General features: G+C 38.2%; 3 protein-coding genes and 1 pseudogene across 3 annotated transcripts; all 4 read left to right on the top strand.

Moving 5' to 3' along the window:
* Window positions 1-2281: 2281 nt before the first annotated feature.
* LOC118808534 lies at window positions 2282-6540 on the top strand (annotated as a pseudogene).
* Window positions 6541-12899: 6359 nt separating this feature from the next.
* Window positions 12900-14256, top strand: LOC118808533 (adenosine receptor A1-like). Its single transcript, XM_036571283.1, has 2 exons — window positions 12900-13231; window positions 13492-14256. Exons 1-2 carry the CDS (start codon window positions 12900-12902, stop codon window positions 14165-14167), a joined length of 1008 nt encoding a protein of 335 aa, XP_036427176.1. The 3' UTR covers window positions 14168-14256.
* A 4688-nt stretch (window positions 14257-18944) lies between these two features.
* LOC118808532 (adenosine receptor A1-like) lies at window positions 18945-20765 on the top strand. The gene is made up of 2 exons (XM_036571282.1): window positions 18945-19307; window positions 19585-20765. Exons 1-2 carry the CDS (start codon window positions 18976-18978, stop codon window positions 20258-20260), a joined length of 1008 nt encoding a protein of 335 aa, XP_036427175.1. The 5' UTR covers window positions 18945-18975; the 3' UTR covers window positions 20261-20765.
* A 4264-nt stretch (window positions 20766-25029) lies between these two features.
* Window positions 25030-26679, top strand: LOC118808531 (adenosine receptor A1-like). The gene is made up of 2 exons (XM_036571280.1): window positions 25030-25392; window positions 25670-26679. The coding sequence occupies exons 1-2, from the start codon at window positions 25061-25063 to the stop codon at window positions 26343-26345; spliced, it is 1008 nt and encodes a 335-aa protein (XP_036427173.1). The 5' UTR covers window positions 25030-25060; the 3' UTR covers window positions 26346-26679.
* The last annotated feature ends 1152 nt before the right edge of the window (window positions 26680-27831 follow it).

Raw genomic sequence — 27831 nt, 5'->3', positions numbered from 1 at the left:
ATGTTTCAGTGTCCAGGCAGTCACAACTGATTCAAAAAGTAGTCCAGGTTGAAAGTCATTATAACCTCAGTGTGTATGAGCGGATCTAAACTGCTGTAAGCCGAATAGGTATGTATATGCATTGGTTTCTGTGACATCCCAAAAACGATGAAGTCATGACTCAATGATTCGAAGAGAAAGAACAGTAAGGGCTACCATGTGTGTGAGTCCTGATCTGCTTTGCAAAAAGGCATCCATATTTACCTGTTGGACAATTGTTGCTGCTGCTGTTGCAATTCTGAGAGATGAATGGCTTAAAAGTGCCACTTGCTGTACAGTCAACACTCTATAACAGTTTTCACTATTTTACAGGACACTTCAGCTCAGTTCTCTACCTAAACAAGGTACTATATACACAATGTATATACTATACACCGATTAGGCATAACATGATGACCAGCTCCTTACTTCTACGCTCATTGTCCATTTTATCAGCTCCACTTACTATATAGGAGCACTTTGTAGTTCTACAATTACAGACTGTAGTCCATCTGTTTCTCTGCATACTTTGTTAGCCCCCTTTTACCCTGTTCTTCAGTGGTCAGGACCCCCATGGACCCTCACAGAGCAGGTACCATTTGGGTGGTGGATCATTCTCAGCACTGCAGTAACAGCAGTAAGGTGTGTTAGTGTGTGTTGTGCTGGTCTGAGTGGATCAGACACAGCAGGGCTGCTGGAGTTTTTAAACACCTTAGTGTCACTGCTGGACTGAGAATAGTCCACCAACCAAAAATATCCAGCCAACAGTGTCCTGTGGGCAGCGTCCTGTGACGACTGATGAAGGACTAGAGGATGACCAACACAAACTGTGCAGCAGCAGATGAGCTATCTGACTTTACATATACAAGGTGGACTGACAAGGTAGGAGTGTCTAATAGAGTGGACAGAGAGTGTACACTTTTGTTTAAAAACTGACCACTGAAGAACAGGGTAAAAGCGGGCTAACAAAGTATGCAGAGAAACAGATGGACTACAGTCTGTAATTGTAGAACTACAAAGTGCACCTATATAGTAAATGGAGCTGATGAAATGGACAATGAGTGTGGAAACAAGGAGGTGGTCATAATGTTATGCCTGATCGGTGAACATACTACATACATTCTACTGGCCATTTTTTCATCAAGCTCTATCCATCTTTTATCTTTTTTTAGGTCTGTTTTCCAAATATGGATGCTTAGTAATTTTTAAGTACAATTACAGTTTAAAGTCCTTCTGTTTCTGCATCCCTTTCTCTGCATTGCCTTGTTCATCAGTGGTCAGAACCCCCACAGAGGTCAGCTAGAGATCAAGTATTCCCAATTCAAATATGGGTCAAGTCTTGAGTGTCTGAGTCTTTAGTGGATAAATTTAGCTAGACTCATTATTAGCTGTAGCCATTGCATTGTACAACCCAAATCAGAAAGGGTTGGGACATTATGTTAAATTAAAACTAAAAAGTGATTTGTAAATTATTTTTGACCAGTATTACATTGAAAACAATACAATAATACATTCTTTTTTCAAAAAAAAATTCAAAATATATATTTGAAAATAGTTGGAACAGTAAAGCATGTACCACTTTGTAATGTTGACATTCCTTTCCACACCACTCAAAAGATGTTTATGTTAAAATGTGCCACACATTCTCTTGTTGGGGACAGAGCGGGGGCTGCAGGCAGGCCAGTCCAGCATCCGCACCCTCTTCTTCTGCAGCCATGCCTTTGTAATGTGTGCAGAATGTGGTTTTGCATTGTCTTGTTGAAATATGCATCCCTGGAAAAGATGTCATCTTGAAGGCAACACATGTTGATGCAAAATCTCTATGTACTTTTTAGCATTAATGGTGCCATCACAGAAGTGTTACTTTTGCCAAAGGTACAGACACAACCACATATCATGACAGATGCTGGCTTTTGGACTTGTTGCTGGTAACAGTCTGAATGATCCTTTTCAGTTCAAATACTTTTCACAGTTTTTAATAATTTCTAAAAACTAAGGCCTTTTCTTTAATACTGTGGTGTCCACCATGCAGATTTACCATCTTTAACTGAAACATTGCCCTGTAGCTCACAGCCCACTTCCTCTGGGCTTTTTGTGGTCATGTCTTGCATGCGTGTTATCTTTGTGTGTGTAGTTGCAAGCATGAAGGTATCTTAGTGCTTCTTGACACTCATTTCATCAGAGTTCACAAGGAAGTCTAGTCACACCCAGCTTCTTACACTCTATCATCACCATCTGTACTGGTTGTTCTCTTTCTCTTCCAATGGGTAGCAGTGCTTTCTGGGTCTTCTTGCCTCTTGAGGTGATCATTGCTGTAACATGTTGCCTGGGCAATGCGCTGGTGATCTGGGCAGTGTGGACATGTGGAGCCCTCAGGCAGCCCACCTTCTGCTTCATTGTGTCCCTCGCTGTGGCTGATTTTCTGGTGGGGTCAGTGGTCATCCCTATCGCTGTGTTTGTGGATATTGGTATGAAGATCCCCTTTCATGGCTGCCTTTTCATGTGCTGTGTCATCATAATGCTAGAGGTGGCCTCTGTCTTCTTACTCCTGGCCATTGCAGTGGACCATTTTCTCTGTGTGCGCATCCCTCTGAAGTGAGTTGTCCTTTGTCCTTATATACAGTGCTTGAAAGTCTGTGAACCCTTTAGAATTTTCTATATTTCTGCATGATTTTGACCTAAAACTTCATCAGATTTTCACAAGTCCTAATAGTAGATAAAGAGAACCAAGTTAAACAAATGCGACAAGAATATTAGACTATTAAAAATATTAAAAATGATCCACTTTTGTGTATCTGTGCATGGCAAAACTATGTGAACCTTCGCTTTCAGTATCTGGTGTGACCCCCTTGTGCAGCAATAACAGCAACTGCAACTAAACATAACTGTTGATTAGTCCTGCACATTGGTTTGGTGGAATTTTAACCCATTCCTCCGTACAAAACAGCTTCAACTCTGTTATGGTGGTGGGTTTCCTCCCATGAACTGCTTGCTTCAGGTCCTTCCACAACATTTCTAAGGGATTAAGGTCAGGACTTTGACTTGGCCATCCAAAACATTAACTTTTTTAACCATTCTTTGGTGGAATGACTTGTGTGCTTGGCAACGTTGTCTTGCTGCATGATGTTCTCTTGAGTTTCAGCTCACGGACACAGTTCTGGACATTTTTCTAGAAAATCATTCTTATTGTTTCATCAATGATGGCAAGCTGTCCTGGCCCAGATGCAACAAAACAGGCCAAAACCATGATACTACCACCATCGTGTTTCACAGATGGGATAAGGTTTTTATGCTGGAATGCAGTGTTTTTCTTTCTCCAAACATAACGCTTCTCAAAAGATCTATTTTGGTCTCATCCGTCCACAAACATTGTTCCAGTAGCCTTCTGGCTTGTCCATGTGATCTTTAGCAAACTTTAGAAGGGGCAGCAGTGTTCTTTTTGGAGAGCAGCGGCTTTTTCCTTGCAACCCTGCCGTGCACACCATTGTTGTTCAGTGTTCTCCTGATGGTGGACTCATAAACATTAACATTAGCCACTGTGAGACAGGCCTTTAGTTGCTTAGAAGTTACGCTGGGTTTCTTTTGTGACCTCACGGACTATTACACGTGATCTTATGTGATCTTTGTTTTTATACAACAGTTAGTTCTGGCCATGCAAGCTGATTGGTTGAGATTACATTTGTCCGATTTGGTCAGACTCTGAAGATGAGAATACACGTTTGGCAAATGATATTCAGTTGATTTCTGGCTAATTCCAGGTTGTTTAGGTGTTCTTCTGTCACAGCTGCAGACTAAAAAGCTTGATCAGTGGTGATGACAGTTTGGGAATTTAGTGTAAGAAGCTGGGGAACAAACTGCTGGCTGTGCAGCGAGTGAGCGGAGTTACGTAGCAACGAGCTGCTTGTTAAGGAACTATAATTTGGCGTTCACAGCCCAATTTATTTATTTCTTAATTTATTTATTTAACTGTTGTATAAAACCTCACGATTCAATTCGATTACGATTCAGAGGGCTGCGATGCGATTATAAAACAATTATCGATGCATCTTTTTTTTCTATATAGCATTTATATTTTTTCACTGTGTGAGCTCAAGTTTCGAGTTCAAATTTCAAGTTTATTTGTTACTTGCACAACATGTCAGGACATTTATGCATTGAAATGCTTGTGGTGAGGCTCAGCTAATCACGCTACAGAAAGTAAATAAATAAAAATACAAGAAAAACCAACTGAAATATATTAAATCTACACAAAATCTACGCAAAATATACACAGAACATAGAGACAATATACATTTTAAAGTAACTAAGTAACACTGTGTTATTGTTATTTAAAGTGACTTGGTACTTTTAAAACAAAGTATTTGTAATGATCCATAATGAATTTACTTCCAATATCTTTTTTACTAAAACAAATGGAAGTGATGTGGCAATCGCTGGGTATCGCTGTGGGTATCGTTGTGTCAGTAAAATATCTTTGAGACAGGGTGTGTGCAACATAGCGCGAAAGCCGTGTTTCACAATGACTGAGAACCCGGCATGCAGACTGCAGGTCACAAAGCAGCGATGCGTTATTCGCATTTATAAGCAGCGCAGTTGGTTTCCTGGTACGTTAAATCTGCAACGAGAGACTGTCAAACAGTAAAAGGGGGCGAAGCTGAAGTCGCTTCTCTCGAATTCTCCCGTTCCACCTTAAATGGTGCCACATTTACATTCGGCGCCTCAGTCAGAATTTAAGGTGGAACGGGTGAATTTGAACAAGAAGCTGGAGAATAAGAAGCGACTTCAGCCTCGGAAAACAGTCGAACAGTGAGAGACTTTTAACTGATCTACCGCTGAGGAAAAGTTTTCTGGTGGAGATGGGAGGAAAGCGGCTGTAGGCGAAGCTTAAAGCAGAGCGAAGTAAATCTGCGTTTTCGTTTATATTGTTTAGTCTATACTAGGACATTAACACATACTGAGACACACTGGACATTAAATGTTGCGGCTCCCAAGGTGGTTTGATTTTTGTTGAAAGGACAAAATGTCAACATTTGGGTTGTCGACTCCTGACCTAACCTGGCTTTTAATGCAGAGGGAGCCGGTCGGATTTCTCGCTCATTCAGTTGTGTTTTTTGTTATGTGCCGCCACAGACTGTCCGGGCGCTGCACTTCCGCACTTCCGCATTCCGCCTTTTGCGTTCCGTCAACATTACATTATAAATTAAATATTTAGAAAATTGATTTTTTTGACATTTGTGAATCGATTCAGAATCGTTCACGTCCACATCGCGATACATCTAACAATCGATTTTTTTCCTACACCTTTAATAAAAGCAATAGAACACTCCAGATCGACTAAGATAGATCCTTGTTCTTTTAATAAAACAGGGTAGTCGCTCACACCTGATTGCCTTCCCATTGATTGACTCTGATTTCACCTTCAAATTATCTGCTAATGCTTAAGGTTAATGTACTCATAGATAAGTAATATTGGACCATTTTCCTCAATAAATAAATGGCCAAGTCTAAGATTTTGTCTCATTTGTTTAATTTAAAGTTTTAGGTCAAATTTATGCAGAAATATAGAAAATTCTAAAGGGTTCACAAACTTTCAAGCACCACTGTATATTCTGAGGTGTTTCTTTGAAATTATTTTGTAAATCTGATACATTAGTTGCTCTTTTCAATCCTTTTGAACTATTTAAGAATCAGAACAAAGAAACTGATTCCATTTTTTATTTCGTTCACAGGTATAAGTCCACAGTGTCTAAGAAACGCTCTTGGATCATAGTTGCACTCTGCTGGGTCACTGCTGCGTTGCTGAGTTTTATCCCCATGTTTGGATGGCACAACCCTTTGAGAGCAGACAGTAATGAATGCGGATTCTTTAAAGTTATCTCCGATTCATATCTAGTTTACTTCATATTCTTCAGCTTATACCTTCCTCCATTGGCTATAATGACAGGCTTGTATTGTTACATCTTCCTGACCACTAGAAGGCAGTTAAGAGCAAATATAGGTTTGGCTACCAAGTCCTGCACATATTACCAAAAAGAACACAGACTGGCTGCTTCACTGGTTCTGGTCTTGGGTCTCTTTGTTGTCTGTTGGCTCCCTCTGTTCCTGATGTTTACTGTACAATTATATGTTCATAATATTGAGGTGCCCTCTGATGCTATTGACATAGGTGTCCTCCTGTCCCATGCTAATTCAGCAGTTAACCCCATAGTTTATGTGTTTAGGATCCCAAGATAAAAGAGGCGTGTAGGAAGCTGTGGGGAAGAGTTTATCATGACAGTGAACAGCAGCAGAGTGAACAGAACAACACACAGAATAATACTGACACAAACACAAACAGCAATGCAGAAAACACCGGAACAAAAGACAACAGTACAGAAAACAGAAGTGCTACACAGGAGTCAGATTTGTGAAACCCTACAGCATCTGATGACACATATACACTCACCCAGCATTTTATTAGAAACACCTACTTGTATCCACATTTATTGTTCATTTTTATCAGCTCCACTTACCATATAGCTGCACAGACTGTAGTCCATCTGTTTCTTTGTGTACTTTGTTAGCCTCCTTTTACCTTGTTCTTCAATGGTCAGGACCCCCACAGGACCACCACAGAGCAGGTATTATTTGGATGGTGGATCATTCTCAGCACTGCAATGGCACTGATCTTGCGCTGGTACGAGTGGATCTGACACAACAGTGCTGCTGGTCTTTTTAAACACTATCCACTCACTGTCCACTCTATTATACACCTCTAACTTGCTGGTCCACCTTGTAGATGTAGTCAGAGACAATAGCTCATCTGTTGCTGCATAGTTTGTATTGGTCATCCTCCAGTCCCTCATCAGTGGTCATAGCACTCTGCCCACAGGATGCTGTTGGCTGGATATTTTTGGTTGGTGGACTATTCTCAGTCCAACAGTGACACTGATGCACACTGCTGTGTCTGATCTACTTGTGCCAGTGCAACACACACTAACACGCCACCACCACGTCAGTGTCACTGCAGTGCTGAGAATGATCCACCACCCAAATAGTACCTGCTCTGTGAGGGTCCATGGGGGGTCCTGACCATTAAAGAACAGAATGAAAGGGGGCTAATAAAGTATGCAGAGAAACAGATGGACTACAGTCTTTAATTGTAGATCTACCAAGTGTGCCTGTAAATGGAGCTGATAAAATGGATGACGAGTGTAGAAACAAGGAGGTGTTCCTAATAAAGTGCTCAGTAAGTGCATGACAATAACGAGACCAATAAAAGACCATAAATGCTAAATTATGATTGACCTGCCCCTCTGCCATCACTTTCGTTTTTTCTTTTTCCTTTAAACAAAGAAAAACCTTTGGCACTGTTAAAATAACTTGTCATTGTCCTCAGAAAAAGTTACCTAAGAGATTAAAACTTTAACATTTTAACATCAAACTTCAAAGCCATGTTACCTTTAAGCTATAAAACCAATCTTTTCTTTTTTAATCTAACTAATTATTTCGGGAGCCCTGAACTAGCATAACCATCTAAGCATTCGCCCCATCATCAAATTGCCTTCAAGCTGGTATTACTCATAATATGCTATAAAGAACGTTACTTACACAAACTATAGAAGAATTACTGTTGCCACTATTTCAATGTGCAACCTGTGATGTATTTCACAAAACACAAATTCTTATGTGAAGATCCCAGAAAGACTGAACACAGACACAAAAAACCCAAAAGAAGCAGTGAGTGAAGACAGCTGCATTTTGTACTCAGTATTTGGTGACATCTATGGGTCCCTTCAGACAGTCACTGACTGCAAAAGTCCTAAATTATTTCATTAAATACTATGTTAAGTCATCCAATCACTTATGTTCTTCTGAAATTATCAGAATATGTATAAAAACATCAGTAATTCCTTCACGGTTCACCTAATATCAATATAAATACTCTCAGATTAAAGATTACATTCTGTATTTTAATATTAGAGTCATTGTTTCATTTCATATCCAGTAGTCCAGTTACTTTCATTAGGGCTGAACCATATGGGCAAAATATGTAATTGCAAGTTTTCTTACCAATGTTCTGACTACAATTAAAATTATTTTTAAATATAAATTGAGATCCAGGGATGCTTATTGTTATTTATTTTATTTTTATTTTTTGGTCAAGAAGACCAGAGCGTCCACTTTTTCTGCACTCTGCACATGCATGTTATGTTCTTTTCTTGTTAAGACAAGCACTGTTGATAATGTAGGATGTAATAATCTTTTACAATTTGAAAAAAACAATCATTTAAAACATGATTTTGAAATAAAAACAATGAATCTTTCAGTCCTGCTTCATACAGTGGAGCATAACTGTGAAAGGATTTGTTATAACCTAGCTGTTTAGTTAGAATATTGAGTTGAAATGGTCACAAGAGAGAAAGCAAGATGAACTGATATTTAAGGCTACAGTGGCAAATGTCTGTCAGTCTTGATCTGCTCTAAGGATTACTGACCTGTGGAAGATTTGCTTTTGCAGCTGTTGCAATTTTCAGACATCTCTGAGTCCAGAGTGCCCCCTGCTGTACAGACACACAGTCTACATCATCTAAGCACTGTTCTTCCCCAAAATAAGGCACTGGACTATAAAAAAATGTGTTCTGCTTCCCCTTGGGACCCAGAAGGATAAGCGGTTTAGAAAGTGTGTGTGTGTGTGTGTGTGTGTGTTCTGCTTACTTTATGAAAAACCTCATATTACAGCTGATCTTTTTCAGGGTAACAAAGACACTCATTCAAAATTGACTTCTAATCCTCAACACCTGTCCTGTGTGCTGAGTTGTGTTTAGAGTTTATGAACCATGCAGAGTTGAGTGGTTTTGCTTTCACAGTGAGATTGAGGCATGTTTCACAGTGCCAGTGTGGTTTTATACTGAGTAACAAGATTTTATAGAAAATGGTCAACAATGTAACATTATAGGTTGTTCCATACCAACTCGCCTAGCCCTCCCAGTTCATGTCATGTCAAAATCTCTTTTAAATTCATGGAACCTTGCAAAACCCAAAAAACTCTATTCCAAGGTACTTTTTTAGTTATGATTTTTAAAAATTTGGCCTTTTTCATAATTTTTGCGATTCATTGTATGTGCAATCTAAACCTCACCAATTGCACCTAATCATTTCATATATCATATATCAGTCTTAAAGATCCAGTAAACAAAACAGCCTGTTTTATTATTATTATTATTATTATTATTATTATTGGTACATAAAATCACAAATTTTAGTGCTCAGGGCAAAAAATCTAAATAGAAAAATGCAGTTTACAGGCCTTTTGAATGCTTACAGACATGTCAGTAATGTAAGTAACTAATGTGATATAAGAATATATACAGTAATGTTTTACATTACTTCATTACAGGACAAAGTAATGACATTACTGTAACATGTTACTTTGAACCACATGACCCCCAACACTGGTCAAACGCCTATGTTAGGTGAACCATAAATGAATCACAGCTCATTTCACACATAGTCTTTCCATTTCAGAAGACTATAAGTCACAGAATTAATTGACATTGATTTAGTTACATATTGTTTATATAAAATTTTAAATAAAGGCTGTAGTACTTCAACACAAATCTCTTGCAGTTGTAACTGCCTGGACACTGCAACATTCAGATATCAGCAGAATCTGAATATCTTCCCTAATGATGTTCTGCAGGGCCTAATGTCACTATTTCCAGCTGCTGTTTCTTTTGGGGGCTTTTTGCCTTTAACCTTGTTGTCAGTAAGTGAACTGCATGCTCTGTGTGTCTCAAGTTGGGTGACTGACTTGTCCAGTCATGAATATTGCACATTTTGCTGCTGAAAAAAACTGTAGCTGCTTTAGCAGGTTTATGTTTTAGGTCACTGTACTGTGGCAAGGTGAGCACTGTCCATTAAACCCTTAAGCATTTAGTCGGATCTGGGTGACTAAAATGTATCTGTTCATTTCATAATACATCTTGCTGCTGTTGTTAGTGCCCACATCACATCAGTAAAGACTGATCCACTGATAGCCGTACATGGCCATGGCACCATGTTTTAAAGAGGAGGAGGTTTGATTATTTTTGTGATTAAAAGTTTTCTGTGGTCTTCCAGGCTCTGTCAAGTCACTCTGTATAGCTATGAGCTCACTATTGTTTTGTTGCTTCACAGCAATGTACCAAACTGTTGTTTGATATATTGATTTAACATTTTAGCCTAATGAAGGCCTCCTTTACTAGTATTGACACTTTTCTGATGCTCATGTAAAGAGAATCAAGTGGGCTCCAAAGGGAAATGCCTCATCTAAAGCTCTTCTATGTCACCTCAAAAACATAGTAAATTTCAGAGAGTTTATGACTTCAGAAGATCAAGAGACACTCATCCATGTGTATATCTCCAGCAGGCTAGATTATTGTAATAGCTTCTTTACTGGCCTGATCCAAAAAATCTATTGGACATCTGCAGCTCACTCAGAATGCTGCTGCCAGAATGTTAGCCAAGACAAAGAGGTACAAACACATCACTCCAATACTCAGATCTCAGAAGTCTTTTATCTTCATATCCGTTTCAGTATAATTGATTCATCCACTTAGAAGCTGATGAGAAAACATTGTAAGTAGATCTAATAGTTTCAATTCTCACTTAATTAATTATAATGTTGAAGTAGCAAAAATTAGCAAAAGTCAAATCACAATTCAGTTTGCTGGACAAACAGGTTTTTTTTTACTTCTTTGCATAATTTGAAGCTCCAGCTTCCCCTTTACATAGTTTTAATTTCATGATTAACAGACCAACAGATACATTAACTTCCATTATTAGTCAAGAAGATTTTTTCCTTCTCTTGTAAAGTTGCCATTTTGGAGATGTTCTTGCTCTGGCGGCGATGATGTTCCTCCTCAATCTAAGGTTTGACTATGGGTTGGAGTCTCCTTTCCAGCACCTTGGCATAAACTTTCCCAGGGAGGCTAAGCAGTGTGATACACCGGTAGTTGGCACACACCCTCTTAAAAATAGGGACCAAATCTCCAGTCTGCCAGTCTGTTCCCGAGGTCCATGCAACATTGCAGAGGGGTGTCAGCCATGACAGCCCCACAACATCCAGAGCCTTAAGCATTTCTGGTGCCTTGACACTGAGGAGCTTGCCAACTACCTCAGTGACCCCACCAGGAAAATGGAGCTTGGCACACCAGAAGCCTCTGGCCCTAACTCCTGTGAGGGAGGCATGTCTCTCGGTTTAACAAGTTCCTCAAAGTGCTCCTTCAACCAACCGACAATATCCTCATTTGAAGTCAGAGTTTCTCCACCCCTGCCGAATACAGCTTGGGCGAAGCCACCTTGACCACTCCTGATTCATCGGATAGTTGTACAGAACTTCCTTGAAACTGTGTTTTTTTTTTTTTTGCTCAGAAAAATTCAGCTTTTTTTGCGGCAAGTCATAACTATTAGAGCTAGGCCGGCCTTCAGTTCTGGGTCATAAATGTTAAAACTGTCTAAAATGAGGAAAGAAAACTGCTAATGCAAATTTCTGCCTGCTGATTCTTGTAGTATGTTAGTAGTAACATTACACCAATTCACATAAACATTTTAGGGCCATTCTAGATTGAATATTGATATTTGAAGCTTGTAACAGGCAGTAAACATTTTACTTAGTAGCAGCTTTATAATGTCTGTTTTAGTAGAGCTCTGACATAAAGCTGCTAGCGTTTTTCATTTTTAACAACTGAATAAAACGTGTTTTTCAGGTTTCTGCTCATGTTCACAGTCAGTGACTTCCAAAAGAGTGACATTTTTTGATTTTTTATGAAATTGGTCTCACCCTTTGTAAATTGAAACATTACTGGTTGATTTCACTGTCAGTTCCTAATTTTGTTAATAGTTCTGAGATATTAGGCTTTCAACTGAGCACTTGAAGGCCTAACCAATGGGAGAGGTCCCTTGGCTGTATCTAAGAAAATACTGATTTTGACCACCTAGTTTTCCACCTAAACTTAACAATGAAATAAGAGTATTACTACAGTACTTGCAGAGTTGAAATACAGGAAACATGATGATTCTGTTATATATCATAACTGAACTAAAATTACAGACATGCCTGTTTCTGTTTTACAGATTCTTTAGGGTTTCACTGAAGGCCTAGAACATTAAGAGGGATCCCTTTTTGAGTCATAAGTCTCGAGTCTGAATCGAGTTGCGAGACAGTGAACAGATGACCCAAGTTTAAGTTGCTAACTCGAATCTCCAATTCTGGTACTAACAGAGCAAATTTTTTATGAAAACGCTTGTTGAAAATATGTCTGTTTTTATAAATCCATCTCCTTAATTTGTGCGTTTTAAATTGCTTCTGTGTATATTGTGGTGTTGCATGTTGCACTGTGTTTTCCATATGTGAATGCTCTTTTATCAAAAAAAACACAGCAAGACATGCCCAGCCCGCCATTTGTGGAGGGTGGACACGTAAACATATAGTAAACCCAGCCTCCTCAGTCACAATTACTCCAAGAATTCAACAACATCACTAATAACAGCAGCAGCAGTACCTTTTTAACCCAGGAGTGTGGCGCCTCCTAAGATCTGCTCTGCATATCTACACCTCCTAAGCTCCTCACAGCAGTGTGGCTTGGGGAGGACACCACAATAATAACTATTTAGAAGATGTCTTTAATAGACTGAGGCATGTTTCTCAATGCTGGTGTGGTTTTGCATTGTGCAACAAATTAACGTAGAATACATGAACGTGCAAGTTTTTATCCGAGCTCACAAGAAGGTCTAGCCACAGCCAGCCAGGAAGTCTAGCCACAGCCAGTTTTTATCCAAGCTCACAAGGAAGTCTAATCACAATCAGCTTCTAACACTCCATCATCACCAGCTGTACTGGTTGTTCTCTTTCTCTTCCAATGGGTAGCAGTGCCTTGTGGTTCTTCTTGCCTCTTGAGGTGATCACTGCTGTAGCATGTTGTCTGGGTAATGCGCTGGTGATCTGGGCAGTGTGGACATGTGGAGCCCTCAGGCAGCCCACCTTCTGCTTCATTGTGTCCCTTGCTGTGGCTGATTTCCTGGTGGGGTCTGTGGCCATCCCTATTGCTGTGCCTTTGGATATTGGTATAAACACCTCCTTTCATGGCTGCCTTTTCATGTGTGGTGTCATCATAATGCTAGAGGTGGCTTCTGTCGTCTTACTCCTGGCCATTGCAGTGGACCGTTTTCTCCGTGTGCACATCCCTCTGACGTGAGTAGTTTTTTATCCTTATATCTGAAGAAGCTATAACCATCCTGCAGATAAATAACTTCAGATTTGAATTTCATACTGTGCTAATATATATAATACATAATATCAGAGAAACAGCCCAGAGCACTTGAGTTGTCAAAGAATACGGTGCTTTCTTTGATATTATGTTGTAAAACTGATATGTTAGTCGCTCTTTTCATTCTTTTTAAACTACTTAAGAATCAGAACAAAGAAACTGATGCTATTTATTTCTTTCCCAGGTATAAGTCTACAGTTTCTAAAAAACGCTTATGGATCGTGGTTGCACTCTGCTGGGTCACTGCTGCATTGTTGAGTTATATCCCCATGTTTGGATGGCATAAATCTTTGGGCGCAGAGAGTATTAAATGCAGATTCTTCACTATTATCTCCGATTCATATCTAGTTTACTTCATATTCTTCAGCTTATACCTTCCTCCATTGGCTCTCATGACAGGCTTGTATTGTTACATCTTCCTGACCACTCGAAGGCAGTTAAGAGCAAATATAGGTGTGGCTGGTAAGTCCAGCACATATTACCAAAAAGAACACAGACTGGCTGCTTCACTGGTTCTTGTCTTGGTTCTCTTTGTTGTCTGTTGGCTCCCTCTGTTCCTCATGCTTACTGTAGAATTTTATGGTCCTAAATTTAAGGTTCCCTCTCAGGCTATTGAAATAGGTGTCCTCCTGTCTCAGGCTAATTCAGCAGTTAACCCCATAGTTTATGCGTTTAGGATCCCCAAGATAAAAGAGGCATGTAGGAAGCTGTGGAGAAGAGTTTACCATGACAGAGAACAGCAGCAGAGTGAACGGAACAATACACAGAATAATACAGACAGAAACACAAACAGCCATGCAGAAAACACTGGAACAAAAGACAACAGTACAGAAAACAGAAGTGCTACACAGGAGTTGTAAAAACCCTGATAACATATATGAGATGCACAAAGACTGTAATTGACCATCAGAATTATGACTGATTATGGTTCTTCCATCAGTCAAAAGCAAACCTCTGGCACTGTTCAAACAATTTGTTATTTTATCCTAACAAAAAAAATCCAATGCCATTTCCAGAAAAGTTGGGACATTTTGTAAAATGCAACAAAAACAAGAAACTGTGATTTGTTTATTATTTTGAACTTTTATTAAACTGAAAAAAGTACATAGAAATTAAGATTTAATATTTTGGCTGATCAACTTGATTGTATTTTCTAAATATAAGCAAATTTTGAATTGGGACAGGGCACAATAACAGCGACAAGATTATAGAATTTTCGAGTTACGCCATTTTGAAACATTCCACAATAAGCAGGTTGGTAACAGTCGAGGGAATCATGACTGGGTATAGAAGCAGCATCCACCAAAGACTCAGCCTCAGCAAGCAAAGACGGGTCGTAGCTCACCACTGTTGAAAATATGTGGGATGTATATCATGAATAATGAAGAGGAGAATCAGACGATGACCACAGACTGTTGGCAGCTAAAGTCTTGTATCAAGCAAGAATGGGCAAAAATTCTACTTGCAAACCTGCAAAAATTAGTATCTTCAGTTCCAGTAAAAACTGTAATGAAAAGAAAAGGTGATACTACACAGTAGTAAACATGCCTCTGTCCCATGCTTCTGTTTCTGAGTGTGTTGCAGGCATCAAATTCAAATTTTTTATGTTTACAAAATACACTTAAGTTCTAGAATATTGGAAATCTTCTCTTTGTACTTTTGTCGGTTAAATAAAGATTTAAGACAAGTAAGAAATTACAGATTCTTGATTTTATTGCATTTTATGAAATGCGTCAACTTTTCCAAAATTGGGGTTTGTATAAGTAACCTCAGAGCCTAAAATTTTAATTTAACATCAAACAGTAAGTCAACTGAAAAGTAATCTGTGTAATATTCTGTTATTATTTGATATACGATTTATACATTATTATTTGATATGCGATTAAATTTCTAGGTCAGCGATGTTTCTATTTAAGTTACACAACAAATCTATATATTATCTTTAAATACATTATAAATCTATCTTTTTTGTACAATTTAGGTAATTTAGTCATTTCAGGAGCCCTCAACTGGCAAAACAATCTAAGCATCCACCCCATTATCAAGTTGCCTTCAAGCTGGGATTACTCAAAACATGCTGTGAGGAAATCTGTCTTACACTTTTACGTTGACTCCACTAAACCCCACAACCTACACAAGAATTACTGTTGCCATAATGTGCCACCTGTGATGTATTCAACAAAAAAACACAGACACAAAAAACCCTAAAGAAGCAGGGAGTGAAAACAGCGGAAGTTTCACCAGGGAAGATACTCTGTGTTTGGTGTTTTCTATGGGTCCCTTCAGACAGTTACTGAGTGCAAAAGTCCTAAATAATTTTACTTAAGATTGTGTTAATTCATCTAATTACTATATATCTATATCAGTACGAATACTCTCAGTTAAAGCTTATATTTTGTATTTTAATGTCACTGTTTAATTCATCCCTGTAGTAAGTTTACTTCATTACATGTAAATTAATGACATTCTTCATGTTAGGACTGAATGATTTGTGTAAAATATCCAGTTGTGATATTCTGACTTCAGTTGAAATTATATTTTATATAAATTGAGATTCAGGCCTGTTTATTTTATTTTATTTTTTATTTATGTATTTGGCCAAGAAGACCGGCACATCCATTTTTTTCTGCACTCTGCACCTGGGTGTTCATGTTATACACACATACATACATACATCGTCTAAACCGCTTATCCTTATGGGTCGCGGTGGGGTGCTCGAGCCCATCCCAGCTGTCATTGGGCGGAAGGCAGGATAGTGTTCATGTTATTAAGTTATATTTCTTCATTTGTTAAGACAATCACTGTTGATAATATAGGATATAGTAATCTTTCAAATCGTGATTTTGATATAAAAACAATGACTCCTTCAATCCTGCTTCATACAGTGGAAAGCAAATGTGAAAGGAATTGTTATGACCTACCTGGTCAGTTAGAATGTTGAGTTGAAATGGTCAAAGAATTGAGAGCAGCAATAAAGATGTAATGTAATTTTGAAAGGTCCGGGGGAGAGATGTGCAGAGACCGTAATTAAGGCTACAGTGACAAATGTCTGACAGTCCTGATCTGCTCTGCATAAAGATTATTTACCTGATGGAAATTTACTTCTGTTACTGTGGCAATTTTCAGCAAAGACTCCAGAGTGCCCCCTGCAGTGAGTTCCACTGCAGAATCTTGTCTGATTTTAATGCAGTTCCACCTGAGAGCCCAGAGATCATGGCCAGCAGTAGTTTTAGACCTTGTCCCTCGTATACAGAGATTTCTCTGGATTCTCTGACTCTTTTAATGAAATTATGTACCAAAGATGATAAAATCCCCAATTTCTTTGCTATTTTATTTTGAGATGTTATTTTTGAATTGTTGCACTATTTGCCTGCACAGTCTCTCCCCATCTTTACTTCTGAAAGACTTCTGAAATGCTCTTTCTATACCCAAACATGTTACAGACCTGTTGCCAATTAAACACCAGGTGTTTTTTTTTGGCATTACATAAATGTACCAGTCTTTTGTTGCCCCTGTCCAACTTTTTTGAAACTTGTTGTTGGGATCAAATTCAAAATGGCATATATTTTCCAAAAAAAAACAAAAAAAAACCCGATAAATTTCTCAGTTTCTGTGTTGTCTTTGTACTATTTTTGATTAAATGTAGGGTTTAAATGATTTACATTTTGCACAGCGTCCCCTTTTTGGGAGTTGTAGCTGAAGAAGCCATACTTATGTCCTATAGATTTAGGTGGCTTTAAGTATGGCTGAAGATGGCATACTTACAGCCACCAGCAAATAGGTCTAAGTATAGTGGAAGAAACCAAATGGACTGGCATTCAAACATGCTTGTTGTGGGGAAGCCTCTGTAATGCTTGGCCACCCCTGTGAAAGGCTCATGAAGGCATCTTTGTTGTTGCTGTTGTTGTTGTTAGCAGGTGCATCATTTCCCACCAGATTTTTAATATTTAATATTTTTGTATTTTTATTTTATTTTATTATTTTTTCTTTATAATATGTAGTTGTGGTAATTTTATAATATAAGTCAAATGTATTTTTTCTAATTTTGTCACCACCTGTACCTCAAAAAATCATACCCTCTTTCCCTGTGGTATTGGTTGTGGGATATAAACAGCTCTCAGCAGCAGGTACAGGCGCACACAGCACTCTGTGCGCATCAGTGCTGAAAAGTTGATAAATTGTGTGCTGCTGAAGTTTTAGAGCATCAGTCCTTTTTTTCAAACATGTGAAAATGAAATGCAATGAATTGTGTTGAAAGATGTAGACACAGTTTGTTGTTAATCTTCTGGCTCACTAGAGAGTCATGACTTGTGATAGCAAAGCATCCTATTTAATATTGGTAAAGGAGAGCTGTGTGAATCTTACAGCAGTGAGCAGTCTCCTCTGTACTCATGCTGCTTCCTGTGCATTGTGTTTAAAATTACAGCTACTACCATATAGGCTCCAAGACCATGGCAGTTTCCTTTGTCTTATTATCTATTGTTTTCTAAATTAATTTATTGTGGATATAGTATTTTTATGTGAATTTATGCCACATATCCCCATGCTCCCCATGCCTCCTGCTCTAACTCTAACTAAAACTAAAAATTTTGGCTTGCATGGTTGCCCTCTTTGTTACTGTTGCTAAGTACCAATGTAATGGTCATATAGTGCACCCCGCTGTGTTAGCAAAAGGTTTGGCCACTGTAGGAAATCCCTTACCAACAGCACAAGAAATGTTCCATCTTTTCCTGTGTAACTAAAATTGACCATACACAAAGCAAGATGACATCATCTAGTAAGCAACAAACCAAGCCATTACAAGCTGTGACTTGCAAATTTGCAATGAGAGACATATCAGGACTTATTATGCACCGTAAGGAGAGAAGGGAGGGGCCATCCCACCCACCCAGAGAGCGAGGCCAATTGTGCTCTGTTGGACTCCTGGCTACAGATGGCTGTGGCAACGCTAGGGCCAACGCTTAGATGGTTGCGCCACTCAGGAGCCCAAATTGTCTAGATGCTCTTTTTATAACCAAGCATGATTGTATTACCTGTTTGAGATGTTTTTTGAATAATTCCCAACACTCCAATTCTTAAATTAAACTAGTATTTCATTCAAGTATTTATTTGAGTTGAATAAAACCAGTCCAATTGCTTGTTAGCACATGAAGTCATTTTTTAGCTCACCAGATTTGTAAGAACATTTACATTTTATTTACATAGGGAATTATTCTGTTGCAAGAGTTGCAGCTGAATTTAGTGGTACTGAACTTTGAATTTCAGTCCGAGCAAACTGTGTCCTTTTCCTAAACTGTGATTTAGCAACATTTTTTTTTAATTATGAACCGTTTTTATTTTTAAATAATTTGTATAGTGTTTAATAATCTATGAAAAACTGAAGCCTTTTCTTCAACATTAAAATTCTCACGGCTAGTGACATTCTCACACTCTCATTCTCTCATCAAGCTTTGGCCTTCTCACACAATCAGCCCACTTCCTCTAGATTATTTTTGGTTGTTTATTGTGTATGCATATTATCTGTTTGTCTGCTTTTGTAAGCATGAAGGCATCTCAGTGTTTCTTGAAACTGTGCATTTCGTCAGAGCTCACAGGGAGGTCTAGTCACAGCCAGCTTATATCACACTCCATCATCAACATCTGTACTGGCTGATCTCTTTCTCTTCCAATGGGTAGCAGTGCCTTGTGGTTCTTCTTGCCTCTTGAAGTGATCATTGCTGTAGCATGTTGTCTGGGCAATGTGCTGGTGATTTGGGCAGTGTGGACATGTGGAGCCCTCAGGCAGCCCACCTTCTGCTTCATTGTGTCCCTCGCTGTGGCTGATTTCCTGGTGGGGTCTGTGGCCATCCCTATTGCTGTGCCTTTGGGTATTGGTATAAACACCAACTTTCATGGCTGCCTTTTCATGTGTGGTGTCATCATAATGCTAGAGGTGGCTTCTGTCATCTTACTCCTGGCCATTGCAGTGGACCGTTTTCTCCGTGTGCACATCCCTCTGACGTGAGTAGTTTTATATCCTTATATCTGAAGAAGCTATAACCATCCTGCAGATAAATAACTTCAGATTTGAATTTCATACTGTGCTAATATATATAATACATAATATCAGAGAAACAGCCCAGAGCACCATATTACTTGAGTTGTCAAAGAATTCAGTGCTCTGGGCTGTTTCTTTGATATTATGTTGTAAAACTGATACATTAGTCGCTCTTTTCATTTTTTTTAAACTACTTAAGAATCAGAACAAAGAAACTGATACTATTTATTTCTTTCCCAGGTATAAGTCTACAGTCTCTAAAAAACGCTCTTGGATCGTGGTTGCACTCTGCTGGGTCACTGCTGCATTGTTGAGTTTTATCCCCATGTTTGGATGGCACAAATCTTCGGGCGCAGACAGTATTAAATGCAGATTCTTCACTATTATCTCCGATTCATATCTAGTTTACTTCATATTCTTCAGCTTATACCTTCCTCCGTTGGCTCTCATGACAGGCTTGTATTGTTACATCTTCCTGACCACTCGAAGGCAGTTAAGAGCAAATATAGGTGTGGCTGGTAAGTCCAGCACATGTTACCAAAAACAACATAGACTGGCTGCTTCACTGGTTCTGGTCTTAGTTCTCTTTGTTGTCTGTTGGCTCCCTCTGTTCATCATGCTTACTGTAGAATTTTATGGTCCTAAATTTAAAGTTCCCTCTCAGGCTTTTGAATTAGGTGTATTCTTGTCTCAAGCTAATTCAGCGGTTAACCCCATAGTTTATGCGTTTAGGATCCCCAAGATAAAAGAGGCATGTAGGAAGCTGTGGAGAAGAGTTTATCATGACAGAGAACAGCAGCAGAGTGAACAGAGCAAGACACAGAATAATACAGACAGAAACACAAACAGCCATGCAGAAAACACCGGAACAAAAGACAACAGTACAGAAAACAGAAGTGCTACACAGGAGTTGTAAAAACCCTGATAACATATATGAGATGCACAAAGACTGTTATTGACCATCAAAATTATGACTGATTATGGTTTTTCCATCAGTCAAAAGCAAACCTCTGGCACTGTTCAAACAATTTGTTATTTTATCCTAATAAAAAAAATCCAATGCCATTTCCAGAAAAGTTGGGACATTTTGTAAAATGCAACAAAAACAAGAAACTGTGATTTGTTCATTATTTTGAACTTTTATTAAACTGACAGAAGTACATAGAAATTAAGGTTTAATATTTTGGCTGATCAACTTGATTGTATTTTCTAAATATAAGCAAATTTTGAATTGGGACAGGGCACAATAACAGCGACAAGATTATAGAATTTTCGAGTTACGCCATTTTGAAACATTCCACAATAAGCAGGTTGGTAACAGTCAGGGGAATCATGACTGGGTATAGAAGCAGCATCCACCAAAGACTCAGCCTCAGCAAGCAAAGACGGGTCGTAGCTCACCACTGTTGAAAATATGTGGGATGTATATCATGAATAATGAAGAGGAGAATCAGATGATGACCACAGACTGTTGGCAGCTAAAGTCTTGTATCAAGCAAGAATGGGCAAAAATTCTACTTGCAAACCTGCAAAAATTAGTATCTTCAGTTCCAGTAAAAACTGTAATGAAAAGAAAAGGTGATACTACACAATGGTAAACATGCCTCTGTCCCATGCCTCTGTTTCTGAGTGTGTTGCAGGCATCAAATTCAAATTTTTTATGTTTACAAAATACACTTAAGTTCTAAAATATTGGAAATCTTCTCTTTGTACTTTTGTCGGTTAAATAAAGATTTAAGACAAGTAAGAAATTACAGATTCTTGATTTTATTGCATTTTATGAAATGCGTCAACTTTTCCAAAATTGGGGTTTGTATAAGTAACCTCAGAGCCTAAAATTTTAATTTAACATCAAACAGTAAGTCAACTGAACAGTAATCTGTGTGATATTCTGTTATTATTTGATATACGATTTATACATTATTATTTGATATGCGATTAAATTTCTAGGTCAGCTATGTTACTATTTAAGTTACACAACAAATCTATATATTATCTTTAAATACATTATAAATCTATCTTTTTTGTACAATTTAGGTAATTTAGTCATTTCAGGAGCCCTCAACTGGCAAAACAATCTAAGCATCCACCCCATTATCAAGTTGCCTTCAAGCTGGGATTACTCAAAACATGCTGTGAGGAAATCTGTCTTATACTTTTACGTTGACTCCACTAAACCCCACAACCTACACAAGAATTACTGTTGCCATAATGTGCCACCTGTGATGTATTCAACAAAAAAACACAGACACAAAAAACCCTAAAGAAGCAGGGAGTGAAAACAGCGGAAGTTTCACCAGGGAAGATACTCTGTGTTTGGTGTTTTCTATGGGTCCCTTCAGACAGTTACTGAGTGCAAAAGTCCTAAATAATTTTACTTAAAATTGTGTTAATTCATCTAATTACTATATATCTATATCAGTACGAATACTCTCAGTTAAAGCTTATATTCTGTATTTTAATGTCACTGTTTAATTCATCCCTGTAGTAAGTTTACTTTCATTACATGTAAATTAATGACATTCTTCATGTTAGGACTGAATGATTTGTGTAAAATATCCAATTGTGATATTCTGACTTCAGTTGAAATTATATTTTATATAAATTGAGATTCAGGCCTGTTTATTTTATTTTATTTTTTATTTATGTATTTGGCCAAGAAGACCGGCACATCCATTTTTTTCTGCACTCTGCACCTGGGTGTTCATGTTATACACACATACATACATACATCGTCTAAACCGCTTATCCTTATGGGTCGCGGTGGGGTGCTGGAGCCCATCCCAGCCGTCATTGGGCGGAAGGCAGGATAGTGTTCATGTTATTAAGTTATATTTCTTCATTTGTTAAGACAATCACTGTTGATAATATAGGATATAGTAATCTTTCAAATCGTGATTTTGATATAAAAACAATGACTCCTTCAATCCTGCTTCATACAGTGGAAAGCAAATGTGAAAGGCATTGTTATGACCTACCTGGTCAGTTAGAATGTTGAGTTGAAATGGTCAAAGAATTGAGAGCAGCAATAAAGATGTAATGTAATTTTGAAAGGTCCGGGGGAGAGATGTGCAGAGACCGTAATTAAGGCTACAGTGACAAATGTCTGACAGTCCTGATCTGCTCTGAATAAAGATTATTTACCTGATGGAAATTTACTTCTGTTACTGTGGCAATTTTCAGCAAAGACTCCAGAGTGCCCCCTGCAGTGAGTTCCACTGCAGAATCTTGTCTGATTATAATGCAGTTCCACCTGAGAGCCCAGAGATCATGGCCAGCAGTAGTTTTAGACCTTGTCCCTCGTATACAGAGATTTCTCTGGATTCTCTGACTCTTTTAATGAAATTATGTACCAAAGATGATGAAATCCCCAATTTCTTTGCTATTTTATTTTGAGATGTTATTTTTGAATTGTTGCACTATTTGCCTGCACAGTCTCTCCCCATCTTTACTTCTGAAAGACTTCTGAAATGCTCTTTCTATACCCAAACATGTTACAGACCTGTTGCCAATTAAACACCAGGTGGTGGCATTACATAAATGTACCAGTCTTTTGTTGCCCCTGTCCAACTTTTTTGAAACTTGTTGTTGGGATCAAATTCAAAATGGCATATATTTTCCAAAAAAAAACAAAAAAAAACCCGATAAATTTCTCAGTTTCTGTGTTGTCTTTGTACTATTTTTGATTAAATGTAGGGTTTAAATGATTTACATTTTGCACAGCGTCCCCTTTTTGGGAGTTGTAGCTGAAGAAGCCATACTTATGTCCTATAGATTTAGGTGGCTTTAAGTATGGCTGAAGATGGCATACTTACAGCCACCAGCAAATAGGTCTAAGTATAGTGGAAGAAACCAAATGGACTGGCATTCAAACATGCTTGTTGTGGGGAAGCCTCTGTAATGCTTGGCCACCCCTGTGAAAGGCTCATGAAGGCATCTTTGTTGTTGCTGCTGTTGTTGTTAGCAGGTGCATCATTTCCCACCAGATTTTTAATATTTAATATTTTTGTATTTTTATTTTATTTTATTATTTTTTCTTTATAATATGTAGTTGTGGTAATTTTATAATATAAGTCAAATGTATTTTTTCTAATTTTGTCACCACCCGTACCACAAAAAGTCATACCCCTCTTTCCCTGTGGTATCGGTTGTGGGATAAAAACAGCTCTCAGCAGCAGGTACAGGCGCACACAGCACTCTGTGCGCATCAGTGCTGAAAAGTTGATAAATTGTGTGCTGCTGAAGTTTTAGAGCATCAGTCCTTTTTTTCAAACAGGTGAAAATGAAATGCAATTAACTGTGTTGAAAGATATAGACATAGTTTGTTGTTAATCTTCTGGCTCACTAGTGAGTCATGACTTGTGATAGCAAAGCATCCTATTTAATATTGGTAAAGGAGAGCTGTGTGAATCTTACAGCAGTGAGCAGTCTCCTCTGTACTCATGCTGCTTCCTGTGCATTGTGTTTAAAATTACAGCTACTACCATATAGGCTCCAAGACCATGGCAGTTTCCTCTGTCTTATTATCTATTGTTTTCTAAATTAATTTATTGTGGATATAGTATTTTTATGTGAATTTATGCCACATATCCCCATGCTCCCCATGCCTCCTGCTCTAACTCTAACTAAAACTAAAAATTTTGGCTTGCATGGTTGCCCTCTTTGTTACTGTTGCTAAGTACCAATGCAATGGTCATATAGTGCACCCCGCTGTGTTAGCAAAAGGTTTGGCCACTGTGGGAAATCCCTTACCAACAGCACAAGAAATGTTCCATCTTTTCCTGTGTAACTAAAATTGACCATACACAAAGCAAGATTACATCATCTAGTAAGCAACAAACCAAGCCATTACAAGCTGTGACTTGCAAATTTGCAATGAGAGACATATCAGGACTTATTATGCACCGTAAGGAGAGAAGGGAGGGGCCATCCCACCCACCCAGAGAGCGAGGCCAATTGTGCTCTGTTGGACTCCTGGCTACAGATGGCTGTGGCAACGCTAGGGCCAACGCTTAGATGGTTGCGCCACTCAGGAGCCCAAATTGTCTAGATGCTCTTTTTATAACCAAGCATGATTGTATTACCTGTTTGAGATGTTTTTTGAATAATTCCCAACACTCCAATTCTTAAATTAAACTAGTATTTCATTCAAGTATTTATTTGAGTTGAATAAAACCAGTCCAATTGCTTGTTAGCACATGAAGTCATTTTTTAGCTCACCAGATTTGTAAGAACATTTACATTTTATTTACATAGGGAATTATTCTGTTGCAAGAGTTGCAGCTGAATTTAGTGGTACTGAACTTTGAATTTCAGTCCGAGCAAACTGTGTCCTTTTCCTAAAAAGATTTAGCAACATTTTTTTAAATTATGAACCGTTTTTATTTTTAAATAATTTGTATAGTGTTTAATAATCTATGAAAAACTGAAGCCTTTTCTTCAACATTAAAATTCTCACGGCTAGTGACATTCTCACACTCTCATTCTCTCATCAAGCTTTGGCCTTCTCACACAATCAGCCCACTTCCTCTAGATTATTTTTGGTTGTTTATTGTGTATGCATATTATCTGTTTGTCTGCTTTTGTAAGCATGAAGGCATCTCAGTGTTTCTTGAAACTGTGCATTTCGTCAGAGCTCACAGGGAGGTCTAGTCACAGCCAGCTTATATCACACTCCATCATCAACATCTGTACTGGCTGATCTCTTTCTCTTCCAATGGGTAGCAGTGCCTTGTGGTTCTTCTTGCCTCTTGAAGTGATCATTGCTGTAGCATGTTGTCTGGGCAATGTGCTGGTGATTTGGGCAGTGTGGACATGTGGAGCCCTCAGGCAGCCCACCTTCTGCTTCATTGTGTCCCTCGCTGTGGCTGATTTCCTGGTGGGGTCTGTGGCCATCCCTATTGCTGTGCCTTTGGGTATTGGTATAAACACCAACTTTCATGGCTGCCTTTTCATGTGTGGTGTCATCATAATGCTAGAGGTGGCTTCTGTCATCTTACTCCTGGCCATTGCAGTGGACCGTTTTCTCCGTGTGCACATCCCTCTGACGTGAGTAGTTTTATATCCTTATATCTGAAGAAGCTATAACCATCCTGCAGATAAATAACTTCAGATTTGAATTTCATACTGTGCTAATATATATAATACATAATATCAGAGAAACAGCCCAGAGCACCATATTACTTGAGTTGTCAAAGAATTCAGTGCTCTGGGCTGTTTCTTTGATATTATGTTGTAAAACTGATACATTAGTCGCTCTTTTCATTTTTTTTAAACTACTTAAGAATCAGAACAAAGAAACTGATACTATTTATTTCTTTCCCAGGTATAAGTCTACAGTCTCTAAAAAACGCTCTTGGATCGTGGTTGCACTCTGCTGGGTCACTGCTGCATTGTTGAGTTTTATCCCCATGTTTGGATGGCACAAATCTTCGGGCGCAGACAGTATTAAATGCAGATTCTTCACTATTATCTCCGATTCATATCTAGTTTACTTCATATTCTTCAGCTTATACCTTCCTCCATTGGCTCTCATGACAGGCTTGTATTGTTACATCTTCCTGACCACTCGAAGGCAGTTAAGAGCAAATATAGGTGTGGCTGGTAAGTCCAGCACATGTTACCAAAAACAACATAGACTGGCTGCTTCACTGGTTCTGGTCTTAGTTCTCTTTGTTGTCTGTTGGCTCCCTCTGTTCATCATGCTTACTGTAGAATTTTATGGTCCTAAATTTAAAGTTCCCTCTCAGGCTTTTGAATTAGGTGTATTCTTGTCTCAAGCTAATTCAGCGGTTAACCCCATAGTTTATGCGTTTAGGATCCCCAAGATAAAAGAGGCATGTAGGAAGCTGTGGAGAAGAGTTTATCATGACAGAGAACAGCAGCAGAGTGAACAGAGCAAGACACAGAATAATACAGACAGAAACACAAACAGCCATGCAGAAAACACCGGAACAAAAGACAACAGTACAGAAAACAGAAGTGCTACACAGGAGTTGTAAAAACCCTGATAACATATATGAGATGCACAAAGACTGTTATTGACCATCAAAATTATGACTGATTATGGTTTTTCCATCAGTCAAAAGCAAACCTCTGGCACTGTTCAAACAATTTGTTATTTTATCCTAATAAAAAAAATCCAATGCCATTTCCAGAAAAGTTGGGACATTTTGTAAAATGCAACAAAAACAAGAAACTGTGATTTGTTCATTATTTTGAACTTTTATTAAACTGACAGAAGTACATAGAAATTAAGGTTTAATATTTTGGCTGATCAACTTGATTGTATTTTCTAAATATAAGCAAATTTTGAATTGGGACAGGGCACAATAACAGCGACAAGATTATAGAATTTTCGAGTTACGCCATTTTGAAACATTCCACAATAAGCAGGTTGGTAACAGTCAGGGGAATCATGACTGGGTATAGAAGCAGCATCCACCAAAGACTCAGCCTCAGCAAGCAAAGACGGGTCGTAGCTCACCACTGTTGAAAATATGTGGGATGTATATCATGAATAATGAAGAGGAGAATCAGACGATGACCACAGACTGTTGGCAGCTAAAGTCTTGTATCAAGCAAGAATGGGCAAAAATTCTACTTGCAAACCTGCAAAAATTTGTATCTTCAGTTCCAGTAAAACTGTAATGAAAAGAAAAGGTGATACTACACAATGGTAAACATGCCTCTGTCCCATGCTTCTGTTTCTGAGTGTGTTGCAGGCATCAAATTCAAATTTTTTATGTTTACAAAATACACTTAAGTTCTAGAATATTGGAAATCTTCTCTTTGTACTTTTGTCGGTTAAATAAAGATTTAAGACAAGTAAGAAATTACAGATTCTTGATTTTATTGCATTTTATGAAATGCGTCAACTTTTCCAAAATTGGGGTTTATATAAGTAACCTCAGAGCCTAAAATTTTAATTTAACATCAAACAGTAAGTCAACTGAACAGTAATCTGTGTAATATTCTGTTATTATTTGATATACGATTTATACATTATTATTTGATATGCGATTAAATTTCTAGGTCAGCGATGTTTCTATTTAAGTTACACAACAAATCTATATATTATCTTTAAATACATTATAAATCTATCTTTTTTGTACAATTTAGGTAATTTAGTCATTTCAGGAGCCCTCAACTGGCAAAACAATCTAAGCATCCACCCCATTATCAAGTTGCCTTCAAGCTGGGATTACTCAAAACATGCTGTGAGGAAATCTGTCTTATACTTTTACGTTGACTCCACTAAACCCCACAACCTACACAAGAATTACTGTTGCCATAATGTGCCACCTGTGATGTATTCAACAAAAAAACACAGACACAAAAAACCCTAAAGAAGCAGGGAGTGAAAACAGCGGAAGTTTCACCAGGGAAGATACTCTGTGTTTGGTGTTTTCTATGGGTCCCTTCAGACAGTTACTGAGTGCAAAAGTCCTAAATAATTTTACTTAAGATTGTGTTAATTCATCTAAT

Source organism: Colossoma macropomum, unplaced genomic scaffold (genome assembly GCF_904425465.1).
Source record: "Colossoma macropomum unplaced genomic scaffold, Colossoma_macropomum, whole genome shotgun sequence".
Taxonomy (NCBI): domain Eukaryota; kingdom Metazoa; phylum Chordata; class Actinopteri; order Characiformes; family Serrasalmidae; genus Colossoma; species Colossoma macropomum.
This window is presented reverse-complemented; position numbering and strand designations above follow the sequence as displayed.

Excerpts from the sequence above, each read along its gene's own strand:
- LOC118808532 (XM_036571282.1), top strand. The coding sequence starts at position 18,976 with ATGGGTAGCAGTGCCTTGTGGTTCTTCTTGCCTCTTGAAGTGATCATT. Across the intron at positions 19,308-19,584 it reads CGTGTGCACATCCCTCTGAC|GTATAAGTCTACAGTCTCTA; the intron begins GTGAGTAGTTTT and ends TTTCTTTCCCAG.
- LOC118808533 (XM_036571283.1), top strand. The coding sequence starts at position 12,900 with ATGGGTAGCAGTGCCTTGTGGTTCTTCTTGCCTCTTGAGGTGATCACT. Across the intron at positions 13,232-13,491 it reads CGTGTGCACATCCCTCTGAC|GTATAAGTCTACAGTTTCTA; the intron begins GTGAGTAGTTTT and ends TTTCTTTCCCAG.
- LOC118808531 (XM_036571280.1), top strand. The coding sequence starts at position 25,061 with ATGGGTAGCAGTGCCTTGTGGTTCTTCTTGCCTCTTGAAGTGATCATT. Across the intron at positions 25,393-25,669 it reads CGTGTGCACATCCCTCTGAC|GTATAAGTCTACAGTCTCTA; the intron begins GTGAGTAGTTTT and ends TTTCTTTCCCAG.